The 23,928-nt window shown below is 39.9% G+C and overlaps 1 protein-coding gene across 10 annotated transcripts in view; it reads left to right on the top strand.

Moving 5' to 3' along the window:
* LOC132905554 (uncharacterized) overlaps positions 1-23,928 on the top strand; it is a 356,111-nt gene that overhangs the window by 66,346 nt on the left and 265,837 nt on the right. For all 10 annotated transcript variants that reach the window (XM_060956960.1, XM_060956961.1, XM_060956958.1 and 7 more), the window contains exon 14: positions 18,883-18,927. In XM_060956960.1, the coding sequence (XP_060812943.1) occupies positions 18,883-18,927 (45 nt within the window). The remainder of the gene's footprint in view (positions 1-18,882; positions 18,928-23,928) is intronic.

The following is a 23,928-nucleotide window of genomic DNA, read 5'->3' as shown; positions in this document are numbered from 1 at the left end:
GCTGAAGATTTTACGTTCACTCCGAAACGATCTTGCTGACCTAATTAATGGTGCAGAAATGGCAGGATTCGTCACCGGTGAAATTTCACCGAGTTGACTGTCAAGAGATAACGCGCACTCGTCCTCGATTCTCTGTGCGTTTGCATCAGGAATGCACGCAGTGAAATATACTCGAAATTCGTGTATGTAGTCAGACCGGTCGGTTAATATTTTTTCTATAACCATTCTCGGTTGAGCGATGTTCTTTTAATTGTATAGGTAATCTATACATATATACATATTGTGTTTATAAATATTTTACAGTCTATATAAACAATGATCCATCAAAAATACTTGAACTTCTATAAACATTTTTATTCTGCTTTTAAATTTTACCGATAGTCGCAAGTAAATTTTAAGAAGTTTCGTGTGACACATTTAATATATTCGTAAAATATTTCCTCGCGAGTCTCGTATAGGTTTTTCAATAAAAAAGGGAAACAATTCGTACAATATGAAATATCTCTGTCTCTCTTGTTTCGCTTATTTGCTCCGCTTCTTTAAAATTCATTTTTAAGGATACTAGAATGGGGTTTTTTTCCGTGAAACTACTTGTAGCGATATCGAACAAAATTTACACTCGATACGAGCCGGTTTCGAGAACACTTGGTCGAAGCGCGATATCAAACGTTCGCTTCGAGTTTCGAGCGCGCATTCAGCGATTGATCCATTCGTGTTGCCGCGACCCTCTGTATCGGACTCACAATCGCGTTCAACGTCGCCGAGATGCACGTATTTCACCTTGTGTCCTTACTCTGATCGTCGATGAATATTTTATAGCCTAAAATGCAAAGTTCTGTCAGGGAATACTGTTTCAAATTTTCTCGTTACTCGATATCCCGGAAATTGTAATTCTCTCTTGGTTTCATTTTTATCGGATACGAGTTAAAAATTAATTAACACCGATAGATTTTCTATCATAATTGCAACGTGTTTGACAGTGGAATACGTGATATTTTACGAAATATAATTTATTTCGATCATTCTATTTGACATAAAATTGTAAAATGTCTGTAAACCACAACCTGTCACGTGTCAATTCGTTGATATTACTAACAGACTGTGGAGTTTTATGAAAATTTATGTTTTCCTCATATTACTGTTGAAAATTCTGGATCTTAATCGCCGAAATAAATGTATAGGAACACTTAGATTATACTTAGAATTAATATCAAAATAGTTTTAAATTTATTTAATGTGTGATTTATAAGATCTTCGTCGATATACATTTGCACGCGTTTCAGTACTCTCTTTGTCTCACCATCTTCCATACCAGTCTACTAACGGAACAGTTGCATTCATCTGTTTTACGAGACGCTGTGCACGCACATACTTCCACATACTCATACTCATTTATGTGTATCTACTACGCAGCTAATCCAGTGTAGCACATAAAATTACACATATCTCGATAATAACAAATAAAGGAATGGATTATACGATAGAAAGAGATCTGTTACAGCCTCTAAATAGTATAACGAGTTTACTTTACTTCCGATATTTTATATATCTTTATACGTTATATGTCCAGGATAGTACATTTTTGTGTCTTTAAATTTTCCACAAATGCACATCCGTAGTCTGATTGCTAGCTTTTAAATTATCGTGCAAGAAAGCTCGAAAGATGGGATTTTTGTTACACCTCATGGCACAGATAGCAATTTTTCTGATACGCTACTACGCGCAGTAACGTTTCATATCGTTGTTCTGTCGCGTTTACGATCTGCTCGTATCAGGACAGCGATCTTTCACGCTAATTCCCGTCGGTACTTTTATCGGTATCAGGTGCATCGTAAAGCTCGCCACTGCTACAGCTTCGCTGTAAATTAGCGTGCGAGCCGTTTTCCCAGCGCGAAATCTGCGAATTTTTATTGGCTGTGTGCACTTCGCGTCGCGTAATCGGATTTTCTCGCATTAGGCATCGTTCTACCATCCTGCGTATCTTGCTCACAGAGGAAAAATGTTCGTGAGTGGTCACACCAGGAACGGTTGACTAATTATCTTGGTTAATTAGAGCGGTGGAACGTAACATACACGCGATTAAGTATAATGATCGTGTGTTTCATCCGAACTACACGTATCTTGCAGTCTTTATGTAACAGAGGCGCTTGTCAATTTTGTTTTCGGTGGTTTTTCATCTCTAACAAGATGTTGCAATTAGAAAGGATCGAAGAGTTTCTGCTATGTTAACGATCATAGAGACTTCTTAATTGGAAGAGAGATTCGCATTCGATGTTCTCCGAGCAGCTGTTGCGCTGCTCTTCGTAATCCTGTTATCAAGAAGTATTGTTTTACCCTCTTCGGATAAATGAACATGCAACTCGCTGCTCGACTCACGGTTTTTGCTATTGATTGTATAATAATGTCCAAATTTTACTATTTCTAGAGCGACTTAAGATGAAAATTATTCAATGTTTTTTTATGAAAAATGATAATGAAGATATTTTCTACGGTTCACATCATTATATAGATACATTCTTGAAAGAGCATAAATTTCCTTCAAGCATTTTTCAGAAATTCAACTTTTACATGCTGAAATTTAACGAGACAACCTATATATTTTTCTTAAAAGCAATTTTATTAAAATAGCCTATCTATATGTACCAAGTGATTAAATATAATTACAAATTATACAAGTTCTCTCTTTTTCCTTTATTTTTCTATATTTTTCATCCGCAAAGATTTCTACTTCACTGTCTATACATTACCAAGATCAATTCCTCAACTTCTACTGTGCCATCTATCAAAATCTGCCCACATACCCTGTGAACCTTGGTCGATCCATTTTCCTCTAGTCGCCTCGCAAAATTCCCTATCGAACAAATTATCTCTCTGTCGATCGAAAATGCATTGTCTCCCAATGTTTTACTCTGTTTTTTGGGTTTAAAGCAAATGGGACGACGATGCGTCCGCCTTTGTTCTTCGCGAACGGATCGTAGCGACGCGAACAATGCCGCGAGCCAAATCGAATCTGTAAGAAGCGCTCGCGGAAAAGGAAAACGTCGTTAATCCCGGCTTCGACGACCCCGATTCCAACGTTCGACCGCTTTTACTTGCTTTCGGATCCTCATGGGAATGGAATACGGCGACCGATTCACCAACCTGCCGACCGTAATCACCTCGATGACAAATTCGCCGACCTACAAACTTTAGAAAACTTACGGATGATCCATTAGCCGCGAGCAACGATGCTTTGCAATTTTGTTAACAAGTTTGCCGACAAGATAACTGACTCCCCCGTAACATGACGTATCGCTTGGATAAGTTGTCTGGTTTTAAACGTCGCGATTTGATTACGGGAAAATTGCACGTTAAATTTCCTATATTTCTATATTCCTATCTCATTCTTTTTTTTCCGGTAGACCGTGAAATAATTTTATTACAGTTCACGTATATTTTCCGAACAATGTCAATGTTTATGGAATAGAAAACGTCGAACCACGCATCTGCGAAACAAGCAAACGAGAATTTACGAAACAGTGAAATTATTTTCGCCGTAATATTATCACCAAATATCGCTTGACATATTTTATTTTAACATTTCGTTGGATAAATATTTTGTTCGATATTTTACAACTTAAAACCAGTTTCTGCTGTAATAGTACGGAGAAAGTGGAAGCAAAACACCGCAGAAGTACATATTCCTTTAAACACCGCTTCCAATTACACGAATCAAATCCTACGTACTATCAAGCCCCGATCTTCTTCTCTTAACAACTTCCTCCTGCTGCGAAACACTTGGTGAAAGTCTCCGGCAATCACCGGCATGTACCCCGTAGAACTCGTTAGTTTCTCATGGACCAACTTAAACATAATCACGGGGCTTGGATTTTCCGTCGGGGAGCATCAGTTCTGCTTTGATCTCGCCGGCTTCAACCGCTTTTCGAGGAATTTCGCTCGAGGACGATTCGCCAAAGGTGGTAGAAAGGAAAAATTCCGCGGAACGTTCGCGTTACCAAAGACATCCCCGAGGGTCCATTAACCTTCTGCGAGGGCTGAACGGGACGGAGGGAAAAATAAACAGACGTGGAATAGGGTGAAGGATGGAGAATGAATAAGAAGGAGGAGAAGATTGGAAGGTAGGAGAAGAGGGTGAAAAGAGGGTGGTTGGCTGTCGAGCCTGGCGATGGCGTGTCTGGATATCGATCCTGGCTTCCGGAATGTTACCACCGTGGCCCAGCTTTCTAACCCTTCCCCGTGCGTGTTCCCGACTCGTGTAAACGTACGCGTGTGGTGACGTCGGCAGATTGCTCAGGTGAACGAAAGGGGAGCACGCGTCGTGGCAGGTGTGGCGACGCTCGTATCTTGCAGAGGTACTCTCGCGTGCATGAAACTTTCGATGCATAGAAACAGAGAGAAAAAGAGAGAGAATTTGGCAATATATGGTTAGGAAGAGGAGAGAAGTCGTAGGTTTTACGGGTAGAGGGATGTTTAGGGATAATCGAGATAATTTTGGATTGACAGATTTACGGATCGTATTTACGGATTTCTTTCTAACGAGGAGCGAATGATTGTTGTCAGAATTACTGTTAAGATCCGTTTGTTTTCAATATTTATACAGTGTTTCAATTCTTTAGGAGAAATTCATATAAAATGTTACTCTTGACCACTTACTTTAGAATATCGTAGTATCGTCACGACATGATCGTAATTTAACGAAAGCGAATTGTGCCTTCAGCAAAGTTGAATTTCAACATCGGTTTCTGTTATTCAGGCAGGAATAACTAATTATAAATTGTGTAATATTTTCCAGATTTTGCAGGTAACACGGTATTATACCAGTAGATAACCAATACCGATTCGAATAAACTACTTGAAAAATAATGAATCAGAGGATTAATGGATTAAGTACTGGTAAAGTTCTCGGCGAAAGGCACTCGTTCTGTGCGAATATAAAATATAATCTGGGGATTTCGTGGCGAAACTCTGGCCACAGAGAACTTGCAATTACAATTATTTTTCTCCGCTTCTTTCAACCGGTAAAAAACAGTGGAAGTTGCTTGGTCCTCTGAAATCACGGTTCTCATGCGGGACCGTTTCGTAAGATCAAAGGTCAGGTTGTAATTAACCGTGGCGGAGGGCAAAGGTTCAGCTTCCTCGCGCGGTCCGGCCTGAATTCCAGAGCGAAACGATGAGAAAGGTTGCGTGGCACGCGTAATTAAACCTCGAGGAAACCCGATTCAAGTTGGCGGTGCAAAAAAAATTCTAAATAGAATTTCCAGACCGCGCACTGATGCCGGCGTGAAGGCGTGTGGAACACACGCGCGTGGGCTCGCGTGTTCACGAATATACACTGATTGCATGCTCCTGGACGTGTTCCATACGAACAATATGCACGCGTGCAAAAACGCGACCAGCGTGCAGAATGCAGAGTAAACAGAATCGTGCTTGCATTATCTTGCAAAGCGTCCATGATAACACACGGAAATATCGCTGCTGCTTCGGTTCATTTTCGATTCATTCTTTGGAAGTGCTACTGAAATTTTAAAAATCGATGGTCAAATGGAAATATCAAACTTTGAATGTTTATAGTAGAATTTTATGCAAAATTTAAATATTGATAAATAAATATATATATATTTATATATATAATATATATATAATATATATAATAAAACATTTTACAATTTCAACTTTACCACACGATATATATATATTTATTTATATAATGTATATATATATATATGTATGTATGTATGTATATATGTATGTATGTATATATATATATCGTGTGGTAAAGTTGAAATTGTAAAATGTTTTATTTGCGGCGTGAGCGTTGCTTTGATAAAAGAATCTTTAATCATGATACACAGTAAAATGTTTAAAATAATTTACTTAGGCAGTGTCAGAGAATGTTCTGGAATAGAATCAAATTAGTGCTTAATTCTTTATGTAATATATAATATAAAGCAGGAAAGTTGAAAAATATAGAATCTACTAGATTAAGTCCGATGGAGATGAAATCTGTCTGACCATAAACGATTCTCTACTACCTGCGCTTGTTTATTTCATTTATATCTATATGACGCTGTTGAATTCTTATATCGATCAACGTACTGAATTAATATTTCATGCGATACAGTCTAATAGATGAAATATGAAGTCTGCCCGATTATAGCCTCTTACTACTTATATTCTTATTCTTTGATCTACCTGTAACGTTTGTCGAATTGTTCAACGATATCCCGCGATATCTTTCTCTAGAATCAATTTTTAATAAACGTTGACAAAGCTGGATAAAAGTTTCAAAGTTCAAACTTCATTCATTCCCGCGCAAGAACTTTGGAATATGTTCGGCGAGGCTCGGAGAATAACGAAGTTTAAAAGAAACTTGGAGACTATTCCAATAAGAAAGCTCCGCTGCAAACCAAATTTATCGAAGAGTCAAGAATTTCTTCTATACGAACATTGAATAAGTCTCGACACCATGGAACGAATCTTTATGATAACCTTGAATGAATTTAAAAGAATAGACAATACGAAAGACACAAAGGACTTAAGGAAGTCGTACAAGTGTTAAAGGAAGTTCCATTCATAAGAATGGAAGGAAGCTTGAAAATTCATGACGGTGACACGTCGTAAAGTGAGTGTGCGCGATTTTCGCATAGTCGACGGTGTCGTTGTGGCCTCTACAAAGAAATCGGCCGTCGCACAGACGATAACCTCGGTTTTCATCGACTTGGCCGCTCGCCAAAGGAATCTGCTTTAATATCGCGTGACGTGTACCATGTGTGCGTATATATACGTACATATATATGTGTGTATCCAGGAGAATTCGACGGAAGAAAAGGGGAAAAGGGGAACAGGTGTGTAGATACGAGCGTATATTTGTGTTAAGTTCTCGTTTTGACAGGGGGTTGAAATATTACGTAGTTTCTATGTTGCAATCTGTCGTTACTTATCTCTATCTTCTGCTCGATAACCGGTTCTTCTGCGAAGCTTCTTCGATAATATTCCGTGATCGTGTCCTTTCTATATCTATCATCTTGCTTCCAGAGAAAGATGTGATCTCGTGCGTGAATCAGGAGATCTGGTGTATGCCGATATGTCGGATAAATGAATATAGCGTTATTTTTTTCGATTTCTACAAGCAATTGAGCGTATCTCCCCTTGGATTGTTTTTCGGTCAAACGAATCCCATACAATATACATTCGAAGCGTGCACTATGGAAATACGTCTCTCTCGATCGTCAACTCGATTTAATGAAACGTTAACAAATGGGCAGCGACCATTCGAAACATTCAAATGGCGGTTTAATCGTTTTTTAACGTGGAATATATCGACGAAGTCGGCTCCTACGTATAATGAACCAGCCTGTAGAATGTATCTCGTTTAATGTACCGCATATTCACCGTGCGCTGAATGAAACACCTCTCAATCATTAAAACGACGATTTACGGGAACGTATAACGGACGCATAAAAATCGTAGCAACGAAAATGTTTTGTACCGTTCATGCGTCTACGACAATTTCGACGATCGAGCGAAACGTAGAATCGTCGAGAAGCAAATCTTTGTGGTGCAGGAAAGAGGAAGAAAAAAACAGGTGTCGATTATTGCGTTTGGAAATTCATTTCGCCTCGCGTCCTCGCCGACTGTTTTCGAAATAATCGGCACTCAATGCGCGGGATAAACGAGAACATCGGCGAATATCCGTATGAATATTTCATCGCGTTGCATTATTATTCCCGGTATCGCAAATTAACGATTTAACGAGCGGCCATCACCGGCCCGACGTTTATTTAGCAATTACTCGTTCCGGTTGGTCGATTGATTCGATCGGTTCTTGTCCGTCTCGTAGCTTCTGCCAACTTTTCTCCATCCTTCCAAGTTCCATAGAACTTTTCTAATGAAAGTCAATGCGACGCGAAACTGGATAAGTTTCGTATAAATTGGACATTTATTAGGTGGCGTATTAATTGCATGAGAATTCCGCGAATCTTCTATTATCAAAGTTGGTATGGATATATCGATGAATAATTTAGCAGTGGTTTTAGCGGATTACAATTTGTATCATTAAATCTATTTTAAGTTTATTTTATAAATTAGATCTATGAACAACATATTGGAAAAAGAAAAGGTAAATCTTAATAGCACAAAGAGGAACCTAATCTTGTTTTCTCTTCGAGTTAAGAAAGCATAACGTTAACTCTTTTTTAATAAAATTCCATCCAAAGAAGAATTTTCATTAATTCTCGAGGAAAATATTCTCCCAAGATTAATCAAATAACCCGCTCTAAAAATATTAAAGATTCAATAAGCACGCAGAGTATAAACATTCGTCCCTTTCATCTTTGTATCCATCGTTAAATTGCGCTTCTTAGAAACGTACGTGTAAAGGAGAATCTTCATAAACTGTTTCAAAAGATACTCTCCCATAAAAAACCAAATAACGTCCCTCAAAACATGTAAAATCTAATAAACAGACGGTGTATAAATATTCTTGCTCGTCTCTCTCGTTGTCCAAGGACGTTTCTCACCCTCTCAGTCCACGTTTTTCTGAATAAAATCCTTCCTACCTCGAAGTACTCGTAAACTCTTAACGACTACAAGAATATTCATAAACTCGTGAAAAGGCTAATCGCTCAAGACAAAATCAACCAACAAACTACTGTCAAAATATGAGAAATCTAATAAATATCACGATACAAATCTTATTTTCTCATTTCTTCATCATCAAACGTTTCTCATAGTCTCAATCCTTTTCTTTGTCGTTTCATCGACGAATACGTATTATTGCGCGTCTCAGCGAAATTTCTCTGTTCTTGGAGCTGCGTAGAATTCGTATGTTGTCAGGGGACACCAGGTTTCCGCGGAAGTGAGTCGATCAACGTGCTAAAGGGGCGTAGGGGCGAGGATCGAAACGGTTCGGAATTAATTCCCTTGTTATCCCAATAACGTATGCGATTCGATCCTTGCTCGCAACAACGTCGTGAGCGCCGGCTTGCTGGTTCATTATCGAGTGCAAGCCGGCTTGGAATAATGCCGCGTACCTGAAACGCTACTGGCAATTAGGAGGTTTACCTGCGCCTCGGTAGTCGTGAACGTCGAAGTCGAACTCGAAGTTTACTATTGCATCGCGTCAAGTGAACCCTGTTACGGTTTAAACTCGGAGATAGGTCCAAGTTGTCGGCGCCGTTTGGTTTGATTACGACGCAGCCTCGATATCGAGCGAATTGTTATGGTAAAGATCAGAGACCTCGTTGTAAGTATTTCAGTTCTTACGGAGAGATTTAAATGATCTGCAAATAAAAAATGGTTTAGATGATTTACGACTACAGCAAGATTTAGGTGCATGTTATTGCACGAAGATTTGCGCTTTTGTTTCGCTTGAGAATATGAGAGTTCGTCCATATTACGAACAGCTTTTGAAAGTAACTTCTCGAGTAAAAATCAGCTGGAACGAAGCGTCGAATGCTGCTTGGACTGTGAAGGTTTAACATTTGCATTGTGTACTTCTAGGCGTTCTCTATATTATGTTTGTGTTTTTGTTTTATTCTTAATACTAAACACGCGAATTTTATTCTCATAAAATATTTCTTTACTCGCGACATCTTGGTACATATTATATACTTCCTTGAGTATCTTTTGTCACGATATTAAAGATCTGCCATGATAACCTACGTTTATTATAGTCGTAACATATATAAAACTGAGGATATTAAATATAAAACATTCACGATCTTCCCATCAGAATTTTTTATCCAGCTTAACCTCCAACATATTCAACGCAAAAAACAAGAAAGTATAATAAGAACGGTGAGATCACGTTCTCGGGAGATTGCTCAACCTCTAATCCAGCTGCACTTGCTTCTTCGAACGCTTTTCAATTTTCCTTCCCTCAGCCTCTACGCTCGAGGCCGCTTTCCACTTTAGTCGAACCGATTAATCGAAAAGGTCCAAATAAACCAAACCTGACAGACAGACAGAGACTGGCTCGTCTCCAAGAACTATTTCTCTACGTCTACTTCTCTACTACGAACGATAGAGACGTTTCTATCCACGAGATCCATCGAGAATTTGTAACGTTTCGAATCTTGAAAAGCACGTGCTCCATGGTTGCTTGTGATTATGCGCGCAAAATTCACAGCGAGCGTAGCTTTGACGTATGAAACGGAGGATAGACTCGTCGGCGCGCGACATAGGGTGCCTTTAATTTCGTTAAGAGCAGTAATTTCGCCCTGCGGGAAATTGCGCGTGTCTCGTCTTCGGAATTTGACTGTCACGCGAAATTTACACGACGACTCCATCGTGTCTCGTCTTCCTCTCCGGTATTCCAAGGCTGAATAATTTTGTTTATAATTATATTTTATTACTTATAGTTCGTTGTTTCCTTGTTTACATTTCGTTATGTTCATACAATTTTTCAGAAGAAGAAATTATCGAATTTTTCATTCTCCGACTATATTCGCGAGCAAATTCAATCGAAAAGTTTAACGCGTTTTCATTTAAGAAGATGAGATCACGCTATTCTCTAATAGATATAATCACGCTTAAATAGCGTTGGAGATACGTACAAACAGCATCAATTTAGCATCGATAGGTTGTCATTTTTACTTACTTTCACACATTACATGAAACCTGAGAGAAAGTTTCTTTTCCGAAGGTAGAAAATCGCCAACAGGCATCCACGTAATGGCAATCAGAGTTTCTCGAAAGCAAGAGGAAATTACCATATATCTTTCGGAATTCTGCATATTACTCGACAAAAAGACTTTCAACCTGTCCTCGAAAACAAGAATGATGAAACGTTTCGTTACAAATGATTCGCTCGCAGAGAAACAAGACGCGATGAAACGACGAATTAATAGAATTTACATGCTCGCGCGTTCCTGTCTGGCTTTTTCTACACGAAGAATACTCGAGAGGAATTTTTCGACGGCTCGTTTGAATTATCGAGACAAGATTCTTCGTAATTCGAATCATTCGTCAAACTAATTGCAGCTCCACGGCGACCGCGAGGAGATTTCTAAGAAACGAATTAATCGCTGACTACATCAGAAGTTCCGTCGCGACTCGCTTAATCCGACTTTTTAAATTTATCGACGCTAGAACTATCGTAGTAGAGAATGAGCAATGTGAACAATGGCTACTTTTCTTTCTTTTATGAAAATTTTATATATTTCGAATGATACACAGTCTTGTTCAGAAGTTCTAGAACACGTTTTAGTTTTTTGATTAAGCTTCGGCATTATATATATTTAATGTAATTTATCAAAATTTAATTATATCCGTTTTATAGCGTAAATTTGAATACACAAGCGTAATATACATTGCGCAGTTTCTTTGGTAGAAATTTCAATCATCGGTGCTTATATTTCAATTTGTTAAACATTTGTCATACATCGAATTATTCTGATTTCACGGTTTATTTCTTGGAACAACATTTTGTCACCAAACGAGTAGAATATCCGTTTGCATCGCCACTTCGTTACGAACGCGTAAAATTCTGATTAAATTCGTGATATTAAAGCTGAACAGATGAATAAACTAGGAAATTCGAAATTTCCATTTGGCTTTTGATTTGACTGTTATTATTCGAATGTAAGGGACAATTAGCTTCTTGGTTAATGGAAAGAATGGTACGTTTGTACAGATTCTGATGGATCGAAACGTAACACAACGGACAAATACGCGCATACATGCGCGCTTCTGTGAATAATTCTCGTTACAGCAAGCCAAGCATCGAGAGATCGTTGGAAAATTACATGCAGCACCAAATTGCAATCGAGTTCAGCACCCGTTAGTGATTTGACGGATATAATGACGGTAATTTAACGGCGAGGCTGGCAAACGCGAAAATTTCAAGAGTCAACGTTTTCAATCCCGCGATTTAACTGAGCCACCCAAATGAATTTATATTGCACGTCCCGATATTGGTTCGAATTTAGTTATGCGGGAACAAATGCAGTTTTATACATTAGCAATCGGCTCGATTTGCCGGTTACGTGTATCAATGTGAATTTTGAAAAATGTTGTGGAAATTTATGCTGCAAATACGCGCGTAAAAGATCAAAATATCAAACGAAAAATAAAACGAACCGGTTGTGCAAAATCATCGCCTAAAGGATTAAACATTTTTAATACGTGGCAAACGCGACACACGCTGGTCAAGCTCGTTCAGTTTATTCGAGTTACCTGAAATCGACAAATTTGGGAGGATTTTGTCAAATCTAGTGAAAGAACAATCGTAGTAATACGTAATTGTTTGATAAGACATTGGATTCTAAAATTGCCCTCATACGAAACTGTTACTTATCGTGAATTTTCACTCTGATCTCCAATTGCTAAATATAAAAATCTGTTTGTAATTCCGTTCTCAAAAATTCTCAATTTCCCAAAACAACTTTTAAACTTTGTTCGATCATCCACAAACGCGTGACTCTCGATCCTCGATATTTATCAAGCACGGTTGTTGGACCGTTTCACGGAGACACGCGTTCGCGGTATAACGCGTCAACGAGAGTCGTAAATTCTCGTTACGATACGATAATCGACGTCACGAATCAGTTGATCCCCTGTTTCGGTTAAGATAATACGAGTGGTTGGATGATTATAACACCGAGCTAACGGGTTAAATGTACACTTTATTTCCAACAACTTTGAACACTTGAGTATTTGCGCGTGATGCGTGTAGAAGAGTTCTCAGCGAAGTGTTAACAACAAGCGAGATGCGTTCGGATCTCAGAGTTACTAGCAAGTAGTTCGGCGACGGTGACGTCGGGGAGGAAAAAACCACTGATGGATGTGTCTAGAGTATGAGACAAGCGGATTCGTTAATGGTAATTTTCGTTAAGAAAGCGAGGACAACAGTCATCGTTGCCAATTGGATGAGAAAAAGACTGGGAGGGTGCTGGCCGCCCCCGACCAAAGGTCGCTCGTGGATGACATTATGTTGTTTTCCTGTGTTTTTCTGGAATGAGCAATAACCCTAAGGAACCTTTCGACTCGAAAGATCGTTGAGGAACCTAAGGGTCTTGATTGTAAAAAATGCTAAAATTTATGACGGTCCTTGGGATTATTGCTGCTCCGAATAAAGATGTTTAGACGTCTAGTGATCTTCTTTGACCGAGGGAAGGAGTTTGGTTTATGTGGAGGGTACGGACGTAACAACGGTTATTATTTGATCGATTGAAATTGATATTTGCTGAAGCAAATAGTATTTCCATTAAGTATACCATAGTCAGCAGAAACTCTATGCACGAGGTAGCCGCGAACGAAACGACCTTCAGAGTTGTCCTCGTCTGCTATGCGGAGAATCTAAAAAGCCGCCACGTCCGGTCCCTCGTCTTCGTTCGAAGGTCCCATGAAATTCCGTTTCGATTCCGCCAGAGGATCTCGGCGTACACGCGCTTCACCGACGACATTTCCTGCCAGTCGAGGCTCTTGAGGAATTTTTATTGAACATCTCCCTCGAGACTGACAGAGATAGAGAGGGAGAGACGAGAAACGAGAGAGAAGAAAAAAAGGAGATAGGAAGAGAAAGAGAGTAAGAGGACGAAACAGGCGACGTCCTCTCGGAGAGCGAGCGTGTCATCGATTTCGCATCAGGGACCAGCTCTCTCGATAAAGAAGCTCGATGGATCGGTCTGGCGGACTAGACAACTTAATTAAGGGACGTTTACTCTGCGACGTTGGCCCATCCTCCTTCCACGAACTGTAACTCGCGACCCTTTTGCCACCCTTAATAAACGCTCGCTCGGGTCGATGCACCGGGAAACGAGCGAGTTAACTGGGTCACGCGTCGTTTCGCCGTGTTGCACGGCTCGCCACGCCGTGAAATTAACCCCCGCGATCGCGAAATACACTTCGTGAGCAACAGCTTCGCGTAATCGAGTGGCAAAAATTAAGGCACGACACAGGGAATCTTGCCAGGGGCGGATATAACAAGGGGTTGCCTGTTCGAGGGAGTTTGATTGAAGTGACAGTGCGCTTCGAGGGGAGACTGGTAGAAGAGGAGGGCGTATTTTCGGAGGCATGAAATTTCAAAGAGATGGTAGAAATTGCGTGGGAAATAAATACGCTTTGTTTGCCAAAATAAACTCGTTACGAGAGACAATAACAAATTAATTTCAATCAAGGAAATTTCCTTTATTTTACGAAGATGGAAGATTCGAATTTTCGGTATAATTTCTTAAGATTCTTAAGACGTAATAAATAACAATATAAGAATGTAATTCGTTGAATCGTCGAAAGGAATCCTATCGGCGCAAACTAGGAACCAACTCAAGACAAGCCAAATGAAATTCTAATCAATGGAGAATTTATGAAATTGATTCGTCGATGAGATAGAGAAGAAAATATCTTTTTCGAACAGACGACTCGATGATCTGCCACCTGTTAAGCTTAAAAGCGCTAGACGCATCGTTAGAGGTAGAGCGACCGGAAAAATGGCCGACTATAAACAGCATCGGACAATATATAGGAGGGCGAAGTCGGCGTCGTAAATAACTTCGTCGAAACGAGTCGCGAGGATTTATCGCGGCGATTTTTCGCTGAAGCGAAAGGCACTCGGTTTATTTCCGTGGTAATGGCAACGAGAGATCCCTTGGACACTAGAGGAATCTCACTCCTTTCCGATTAGAACTAAAATAAAATAAAATATAATCAAAAGTATAATATCTCCATTGCGTTATCAAAGTGGAAATTAAATCTAACTTACGAGCGATGATTTTTCTGTATTCCTCGTGTTATGGCGTTCGCAAAGAGACGCGGTCGCGAGGAAAACGCGTCAGCGAGAGGCGTAAATTCTCGCTACGATTCGTATAATCGACGCCGCGGTTAAGATGACAGAGGTGGTTCGATGAATTTAACACTGTGTTAACAGGTTAATATAGCTTGTATTTTTAACAATAAATTATATAATAATAAAAGCGTCACAAATTATTTAGCGATAAATACAGTTAATGCGTTACAGAAATTCGACCCGACTTTACGATATCTCTCGATGAATTCGTTAGACTAAGCGACTTTAATTTCAATTAAACCTCAGACCTCTCGATGTATGTCGTTCGAATCTTCAAATGAGACTGATTGCCCTTAGATCGATTCTTTGTCTTCTCGGGGAAACGACCCTCACTACGCTCGGATCACGCCACCGTTCGCGCCTATGATCGTGTCACGTAAAATAATAATGAATTTAAGGAGAAAAGAAACTTTTATTTTTCTCTTTCGTTTACAATACACTTCCGAGCTCTAGACGTGACCGTTCAAGACTATCTGACTGCTCTACTGCTCTTACTGAGGAAAACTCGGTGTGGGTGTTCCCTTTTGAACTCAGAACGCGGATTCGTTGTCCACACTTTTTGGTGGAAAAGTGAGGGTAATGATCCGCGATGCCCATTAGTAAATGAATTAGGTAGTAAAGACAAGGAGAGCTAGATATGGCTCGTGGGCATCCTTGTTCATGGGAAAACTCTTATCTTGCCAGACACCCGCTTTCTCCGTATTAGGTAAGAGCGTGCAACAAACATAAACCGAAAATGTTTACGTGAAGGAAACTGAAACTGAACAGATTCGGTTTATGTCGTCTTCTTAGGCCTGTTGCGAGTTAATAGAACGATAGATAGGTCTTGGCGTCCGGACTACGGGGAATCTCACAAGGATCGTCACATCTGGCGTACCACATGGCAAAAAGGAAAATTGATTCGTGACAATCGCGTAGGTCACCTTCCTTATGAGAATAAAATAACGGACCGAAATCGACGTTTCTGGAACTCGCTGCTTGGTGACAACTACGCGCTCGTCGATACATTGTATATTTTTCATCGGGCAGATAAGACGATCCGTCTGCAACGCTGTAGGACCGCGAGCGACGGTTAGAAATATAATCTATACTGAGCCTCGTGGCGTTAACACCCTGAACTGAAAGATCTTCGAAATGCAAATGATCCGCGTCGTTCCTTAAACGCAATCGATCGGGTTTTACAAGCTTCGAAGCTCGTGGAATTCTCATCGAAAGGTCCTGTGAGATGTCGCGAATTACTTCCACCGCGGAATTTTCATCTCGACCTGTCGAGTCAGCCGCCAGTCCGGATAATTTCCATTCCTTCGTTTGTTTAATTATACCCACCACGTCAAAGCTCGAACCGCGTTATCAAACTAGACCAGCGCTTATTACCACAGAAACGAAGAAAGAACCAACTTTTTCCCTCGAGCCGCTAGATTCTCTTCGAGACTTTTCAAGCCGTATCCTTCGAAAATTTCTGATTGAGGGTTTAAGGCTCTTCGAAGACGACTTGCAGAGAGAAGTTTGGCAAAGATCAGTAGTGAAATCGGAACTAGTTGGAGCTTCGTGGTAGGCCAATTGCGATTCCAATCGATTCGAAGTCTTGAACCCAGGATTTAGAGAGTTTGAGTTTGAATTTTCGGGAAGAGATCAGGGTTAGGAATACGTATATTCCGAACAATTAGTTTCTATAATGTTCGATCAGTGATTACGGTGGATAACATTCTATGATAACGATTAAATAGATATATTAAAAATGAATCGTTTATCGATGCTTCAATTTATTGAACCAAACACTAGAGAAGGAAAAAATTTTGGATCTTTAACCAGCACGAAGAACAAAACCATCGACGTTCCGATTTTTCAAATGAAAAACCAATAAAAAATGTGATACAATTAAATTGTCAATCTTCCGAATGAATGGTCCAATCAATCAACGTTTCAATTTCATTATCAATTAAATAATCTGATTTTAGTTAAATCCCAGATATTTCTAGTTTTAAATCCAAGTACTACGAACGCTAAAAATAAATCATCCGTTAATCAAATTTTTATCTCTTAAATCAAATATCAAGAAGGGGAATATTCTATAACTAAATTCCAAATTTACACATGTTGAATCTCTAGTGAACATTGAAAACGAATCGTCGTCTCGTTCCAATTTCTCGTACGAAAGATCGAAACGCGACAGTAAAAAGTACAGAAACGAAGGGGAAGGGAAAGGGCGGACGCAGTTCGGAGAAAAGATCACGATGGAGAAAACAGATTGTTGGACGTCGGTTTAAGCCGGTTTCCATGACAGAGAACGCACATTAGCGATAGTCCGGGCGTTAATGCTACGCCAGGTGGAAACGGGAAGTGGAACTCGATGTATCGCTCGAGGGGGAAAACGGTCCGCGAGCTTTAAAACTAAACGCAGTTAAATCGAGTATGTTATGCACCGGAACAACGTCGCGTGCGGCTCAGGTATTAACGCGACGCTGTAATGTATTCGAGGTTCCGGGCGTTCCTCGGCTTCTTCGTCGTTGTTTCACGAAGCTCGTGCTACCCCCTTTAATCGCCAACCAATCGAGGTTCGGGACTGTCGTGCTTCATGGAACCTGCCATCAAGGTCTTTCAGATCAGCCAATTTTGATTTAAACAAATCACTTCGTTTTCGATGTAAAGTTTCACTGTTCTTCTTACGTTGGTATTTTTACCGCGAAACGAAGCTCGAGAATTTCATTATTAAAAATTTTAGATATCACGTCTCTATTTATTCCAAAGAATACTACGACGATTAGATCGTTTATGCAGCTAGGTGGAAATATGCGAAAATACGCAAAATATACGAAATAAAGAATTTCTTACGATACTTATTCGCTTGGCAACTAAGTTTTTTTATAGTTTATTTTAGTTTTTACAATTTGTCCTGTAGGACATTTGGTAAAGTATTATATCTTATTTATTGGGGGGGACAAAAATAAAAATAAAATATAACATGTGGGTGGCTACCCCCAGTGGGGTGCCATCTTCGTGTTTGCTAGGTTATATATTTTATGTGGCAACTAAGTGATTGCGGATTTTGTCATTAGGTGGTATTGGCAAAATCCGCGATCACTTAGTTGCCAATCCAATACATAGTAAGAAATATGTCTGAGTTTGACTTTTTTGGTCTTGTTGGTAATTAACAATGGAATCAGGCATTTCGATGAGTCGTAGACGTTTGGCTTTTATAGTTACTAAGGATATATGCGGTAGGGCTTCGCTTATTGCACGGAAATCGTTCATGTATAGTGTCTGATCATGAACTCCGGTCGGCTGAATCTACTTACCGCAACGTGAACTCGTGTACGAATGAAGTCTGGTGACACGACTTGGTCCTAGCTGAATCCATTTAATCTGAACGTGAACTTGTATACGAGGGAAAATTATAAGTGACGGAGAGAATCTTATTATGCGAAATGTTTGATGAAACACTTTTAACGAGTTCACATAAATTGAATTTTACCGTAGATAATTTTAGTAAAAGTGATGTTTAGTTTTATTCGGATAGCAAATAGCATACCAGCGATGGATTTTGATAAAATTGATATTGACTTTTATCCAAATAGAATCGCGATCATACGTGTAAATGCTCACTTGTTGTCGTTGCATCGCTGTAATTACAATCGTTCACACACAGCATATTTAACTGCACATTAGAGACATTTATAATCGCTGTAATTATAATGTTAATTTTATGTTCAACAGAGGTGCGACGAAATTTTCATGCATTTTAAATAACGTTAATAGAAACGGTTAATCGTTGTTTGTAGAACTTGAAAATTACTTGTTTGACAATCTCGTTCTAATCGCAAACATTTCTATTCTCTCTTTCATTCCAACAAAACGAACCTTGTCTAACGAGAGGTGCCTTATCCTCTAACTTTCCAGCGAACTTCGACTTGATTAAATTCACTCCTATACCCCGACCTTTCCTTGGGACTTTCCCACGAATTTCCAAGCTATGGGTTCCTAGGAAAATTGCATCCGCGGGTGTCTAAGCGTGACTGAATCATTACTCAGCTCGGTGATTAAAACCAGACGGCGAAATTTCGTGTAACATAATTCCAGATCCTCTTGTGTTGTTTCAGATTTCTGCCAGCCTCGTCCTATCCGGCTTTCCTTCCTGCAGTCAGGTGAGTGGCGTTAATATTGTTCATAGAAACGCGGTATCGTTGCCCTTAGAGTATTGTCTTCTTTTTGGTACAAAATTGAGAGAATTTGATACAAATTTGAGAGAAATGAATAATCAGTAGCGAACAAAATTGTATGTATTCGATGAGTAAACTACGGATATTAATTCGTACTCGTAGCTTTTTATAAAACTAGTTAAAGAAGTGGAATTTAAGCAGAAATTGATTTCAATTATTGAATATTACACACTTTAGAGACTTTTCATGCTTTTGCATATTATATCTACCCTGCGTATTTTCACAATTCTAAATTTCTCACAAAAGCACGAACGTTCGCGATAGACTGCTTATTAATAAATTATGCTCAATAACAAAAGTCCTCTCTTTGTCAAACATCAAGTACAACAAATAAAGAAAAAGATCTGACGAAGCATAGAAATGAATAGAAAAGAAATTTCTATAAAAATATGTGCCAGCGTCAGATTAACAATAGGCTGAACAATACGATATTTTATTACGCGAATTTTATTCGAAGATATCATAGCGGGATAATTAAAGTTTAGAGTTGTGTGTATTATTCTTGGAAATTAATATGCAATTAATGATAAAAAGTAACTACGGCATTGAGAGCAAAGTTTTCGCGCTACGAAAACATTATGCGGGACGAAAACAAACACAACATTAAGAAGCCGTATTTGCGTAGAACTGCGTGTGCATAAAGAAGGCAGCTACCGAAGGTAGTTCGCCGAGTAAATAATATTCCGAGTTTACGCAGGTTCCGGCATGAACTGCTGCCTCTCGCGCAGAAATTCCTGTTCGTGTTTGACAGCTGTCTAATTACTTCCAACTTCCTGTCCAATGAGCATCGTCTAATAAATTCTTCCCTCAAAAATTTCAAAATGTCTCAGTTCCAATAAAATGATATTGGATAATATTCTTAACGATAGAAAATTTCTATTCTTATTACGATATATATAATAAATTGTTCTGGAAATTATCGCAGAAAAAGATGATCGTTCAAACATTATTTTGAGGAACGAAAGGTATAGTTGTTAAAACACGAAGTAACAGAAAATAGCGGCCACTGTATCGAAGAGTAATCGTACATGCGATCAATAATTGCAATGAAAATTTCAGAAAAGAAATTCACGATCGTTGCTATATGACATTCAAAACTAATCCATCTGCTAGTGCAGAAACAGCGTCAAAGGGAACGACGTGGGACAGATGTGGTTTGGGAGGAAAATGCATGCGCCTGTAACGCGTTCCATCGAAAATGTATACGACGCGCGCTCTATGTTATAGAAATGAAAAAGAAAGACAGAACGAAAAAGAACGAGCGAGATGATTGCGTCTGAAATTGGTAGGAAGAGCGACGAACGCTGAGTCGAGTCGGGGACAGTTGGAGAAATACCCTCCGTGAGGAAAGCAATTTTTAACGACGCGTCTTCTGTCTCCTTTCGTTTCTCGAAACGCGAACCTTGCCGCAATAACTCTATACGTGACGTAAAAACGACATAAAAAAATAGATGGTGCGGGGTGATTTCTTGCTCGTAAAGGAATCGAAGGGCGAGCTTCGTGATTGGAATAGTTCGTGAAGACTGTAGCGTTACGAGTTTTAGCACTTTTCAAATTGAAACGTTCCTTACCTTTCAAGAAAATTTCTTCCTTTGTGTATTGTTAATAATAGAAATTTTTATTTTGAGAAAAATATAATACTCTGGGAATAATTGATACTCGATACAGATTAGGTTGAAGATAGATTCGGAATAGATTTGGCTCTTTGGATTAAGTTTGTATTAGATTTGAATGGAGTTTGAGCTAAGTGGTTTAGATTTCGATCAAGTTTCGGTTAAGTTTGAATTAGACATAAATTCAATTTTGATTATTCCCGTACAATAAATCACATCTTAATGGTTAAAAAATATATGATAACTTCCATACCCTAAATTTACAAATTATTCATTTCGTCATTTCTTTCATCGAAAGATCTCTCGAAGAGAATTCCGAAATACGCTTCCTCAAATTTCTCTGAATCGCATTCTCGGAAAAGAAAGGAAACCCGAAGAAATTCAGTACCCCTAGAACGAGCCACGATTCGTCTACCAACAACGAATCACTTCTCCCTGCTATTTTTCTCGAAGCTGCACGAGCTACTCCCGCAGAGATTTCTTTCCAGGCGATCGGACGCCGTGATCCGGTCGCTGGATCAACGCTCCCCCGCCAACGTGAAATAACACAGGAAATAATGGCGGTCGGAGGTACAACGACCGCGTGTCGCAATAAGAGGGAACGTGACAGGCGTTATCGAGGGAACGCTGTCAGGGAAGAAATCACAGACGAAGAGGTGTACCGGGTCTTTCTCGTCGAAGAACGCAGGTTAAAGAAAGGAATAGGGAGGAGAAAGAAAAGGGGTAGTTGCGAGCTAGGGGTGGTTACGGTGGCTGGCGACGGATGAAGAATGCATCGAGCAGGACTGAGCGGTCGACCACGTAACGTCGCTCTTCTCGTTCTACGGACGGCATGAGCTTGGAATGATAAAGAGTAAAAGGGAAAAAGTGGGGGATTAAGTGAGAATAGTTGGGATCAGAGGGTATTTCTATGTGGCAAGGGTAGAAGAGACTGGAGGGTAAGATGGGTCGAGATGATAGTGGAGAAAGTAGGCAAGAAGGAGGAATTTTGCCCATCAAAATTGAAAATATTTGGTTACAGGAAAGGCGAATAAGAGCGGTGAAAAGGTTGATTCATAAATTCTGATAGAAATTTCTTCAGATTTCCTACGGTTAGTTTTGTTCCTACATTTTTATGTATTTGAATGATTACGTTGTGTATTTGTTCGTATATCGTTCGATTTCTTTAGTGCGAGATTAATCGACGTTCATAGATGAACTATGCTTGAATAGTTGGTGGTATCAGTAGCGCTAACGTAAAGGGAAAAGCCGAATTGAAACAGATGTAATAAATAGAAGCGAAAACAATCGCTGGAAGCAGGCGTGAGAAAGGTTCGATAAAAATGCAATATGAACGCGTATCGAACGGCGCGAAGGAAGGATGAAAAGAGACTTGGAAAATGGGTTCGAAAAATAATAGGAACCAGTCAATGAAATTGAAACCAACGGAATAACGAACAAGTTATTCCGTCTCTGGTTAGAAACAGTAAAAAGAGGAACATAAAAAGTCTGAAGAAATATGATAAAAACGTATGAGAGAAAAAAATAACAGGAAGAACGGTGAACACAAGTAAAAACGAGCAACATCGGTAGAGATAAGGTAGAAAGAAGCGACGAGCAATGAAAGAAACCGAAAGAGACGTAGGTGAATGGGAGGACAGCTTTGGTAGTAGGAAAGGTGTAGGGGTGTGTGTGCAAGCAGGCAAAAGCAAGGAGAGTCTACATCACCTTGCATTCCACTTGACGGCACTTCTGCGTCGTCGCCTGCTACTTCTTTCTACTTCCGGTGGCGCGCGCCGTTTCCCTCAGCTTCGCATCCTCTTCTCGTTCCGCTGTCGCGACGACGAATCCCGCCGGGACGTACGCAGAAGAGAAGTTTCGAGTTTCGAATCGACGAACGTCGACTCGGCTTAACCAGCCTGACACGCATCGACGATCGCGAAAAGATAACTCCGCAACGAGGTCTCTCGTTCTAACGCCTCCAATGAATCGACGATTCCAACTCTGATGCGCCTTTCCTCGTTTGAAACGCGATGCGCGATCCAATGCTTTCTTTATACGGAAAGCTCTGACTTAGAGATTTTCCCTGAGCTTTACGCCTGTAAGTAACGATGGTAAGTGCTACCAGTTTTTTTAAAAGGATCACAGAAGGCTTCGGATCTGTGGTAGATTGGAACGAATTGGATTTACTTGTATATTAAGCTGTGACTAGAAACCCAATTGGGAAAGATTACAACGAATACACTGCATTTAAGATTAAAGATTACGACGTTCCAAAAGAGAAGTCTTATTTCCATAAATTTCTTTAGTACCACAAAGAGATAGTATAAGAATTGAAACTCGCGAGGAAACTGGAAAAGAAAGTTTGCGTTTGCTACAATACATGGAATTGATCAGCGAGGCTCTTTAGAGACTCATTTGGGTCTCTTAAGCTATCACTCGGTGCTTCAACCATCGCAATGGACGATTCAACCGACGTAACACGATCTTCCACTATAAAAATCGTCATTCTTCTGTCGTATCAAACCATTAATCAGGAAATCCTGCTGTATGGTACTAACGTAACCAACCGTTCACGCGATGTTCGCTGCTTCAGCATCGTCGTAAACGAGCGATAGGCATCACACGGCGAGAGGATACATCGTCGAGGTTTGGTCACAAGGTTGACGATTCCCGGGTGTGCAGTAAAAGCGCGCAACTGGCACGAAAACAAACGGTCGACGCGGCGTTTATGGGGCTTTCGCATCGATCCGTTCTCAATGCATGAAATTAAGACGTTCCTGGGCGCTATCAACGAGCTCCGGTTTATCGTCGCGGGTCCCCAGTCGTGACCGGGAAATCTGCAATGCGGACACCCGCCGCAGACTCCGCGCGGATCGCATCCGAGCGACCAGCGCAAAAATTACGAGTCGCTCCGGGAACGACGAAACTTCCTTCGGACCCGGAAACCAACTTAGCAACCGGCGTCTATTTCTGCTGGTTGAAATGTAAATTTCCAAGTGAATGGTCTGGTTGGCCGGTTTGGGACGAGCTCCGGCGGATCACGGGTTTTGTGGCTATCTCTTGGTTCTTTAATTCATTCCCTTTCCAATGTATCTTTTATCCTAATCGAGTTTGGAAAAGACAATTAATCGTTTGGCTTTCGAAGAATTAAGCACCGATTGTGCACTGTAATAATAAAATTGAGAAATTCTCAGAAAATTGAATCGATCGATTGATTTCCTGAGTGACTTGTTTGTATCTTTAAATATATGTCTTTTTGATAAGAAATCTAATCGTTAAATTGCAGTAAAAGATGATTCCGATTGTAAATGATTCGTTGAACGCATCGAAA

Source organism: Bombus pascuorum, chromosome 3, assembly GCF_905332965.1.
Source record: "Bombus pascuorum chromosome 3, iyBomPasc1.1, whole genome shotgun sequence".
Taxonomy (NCBI): domain Eukaryota; kingdom Metazoa; phylum Arthropoda; class Insecta; order Hymenoptera; family Apidae; genus Bombus; species Bombus pascuorum.
Note: the sequence above shows the minus strand (reverse complement) of the source record. Positions and strands in the feature narration are given on the sequence as shown.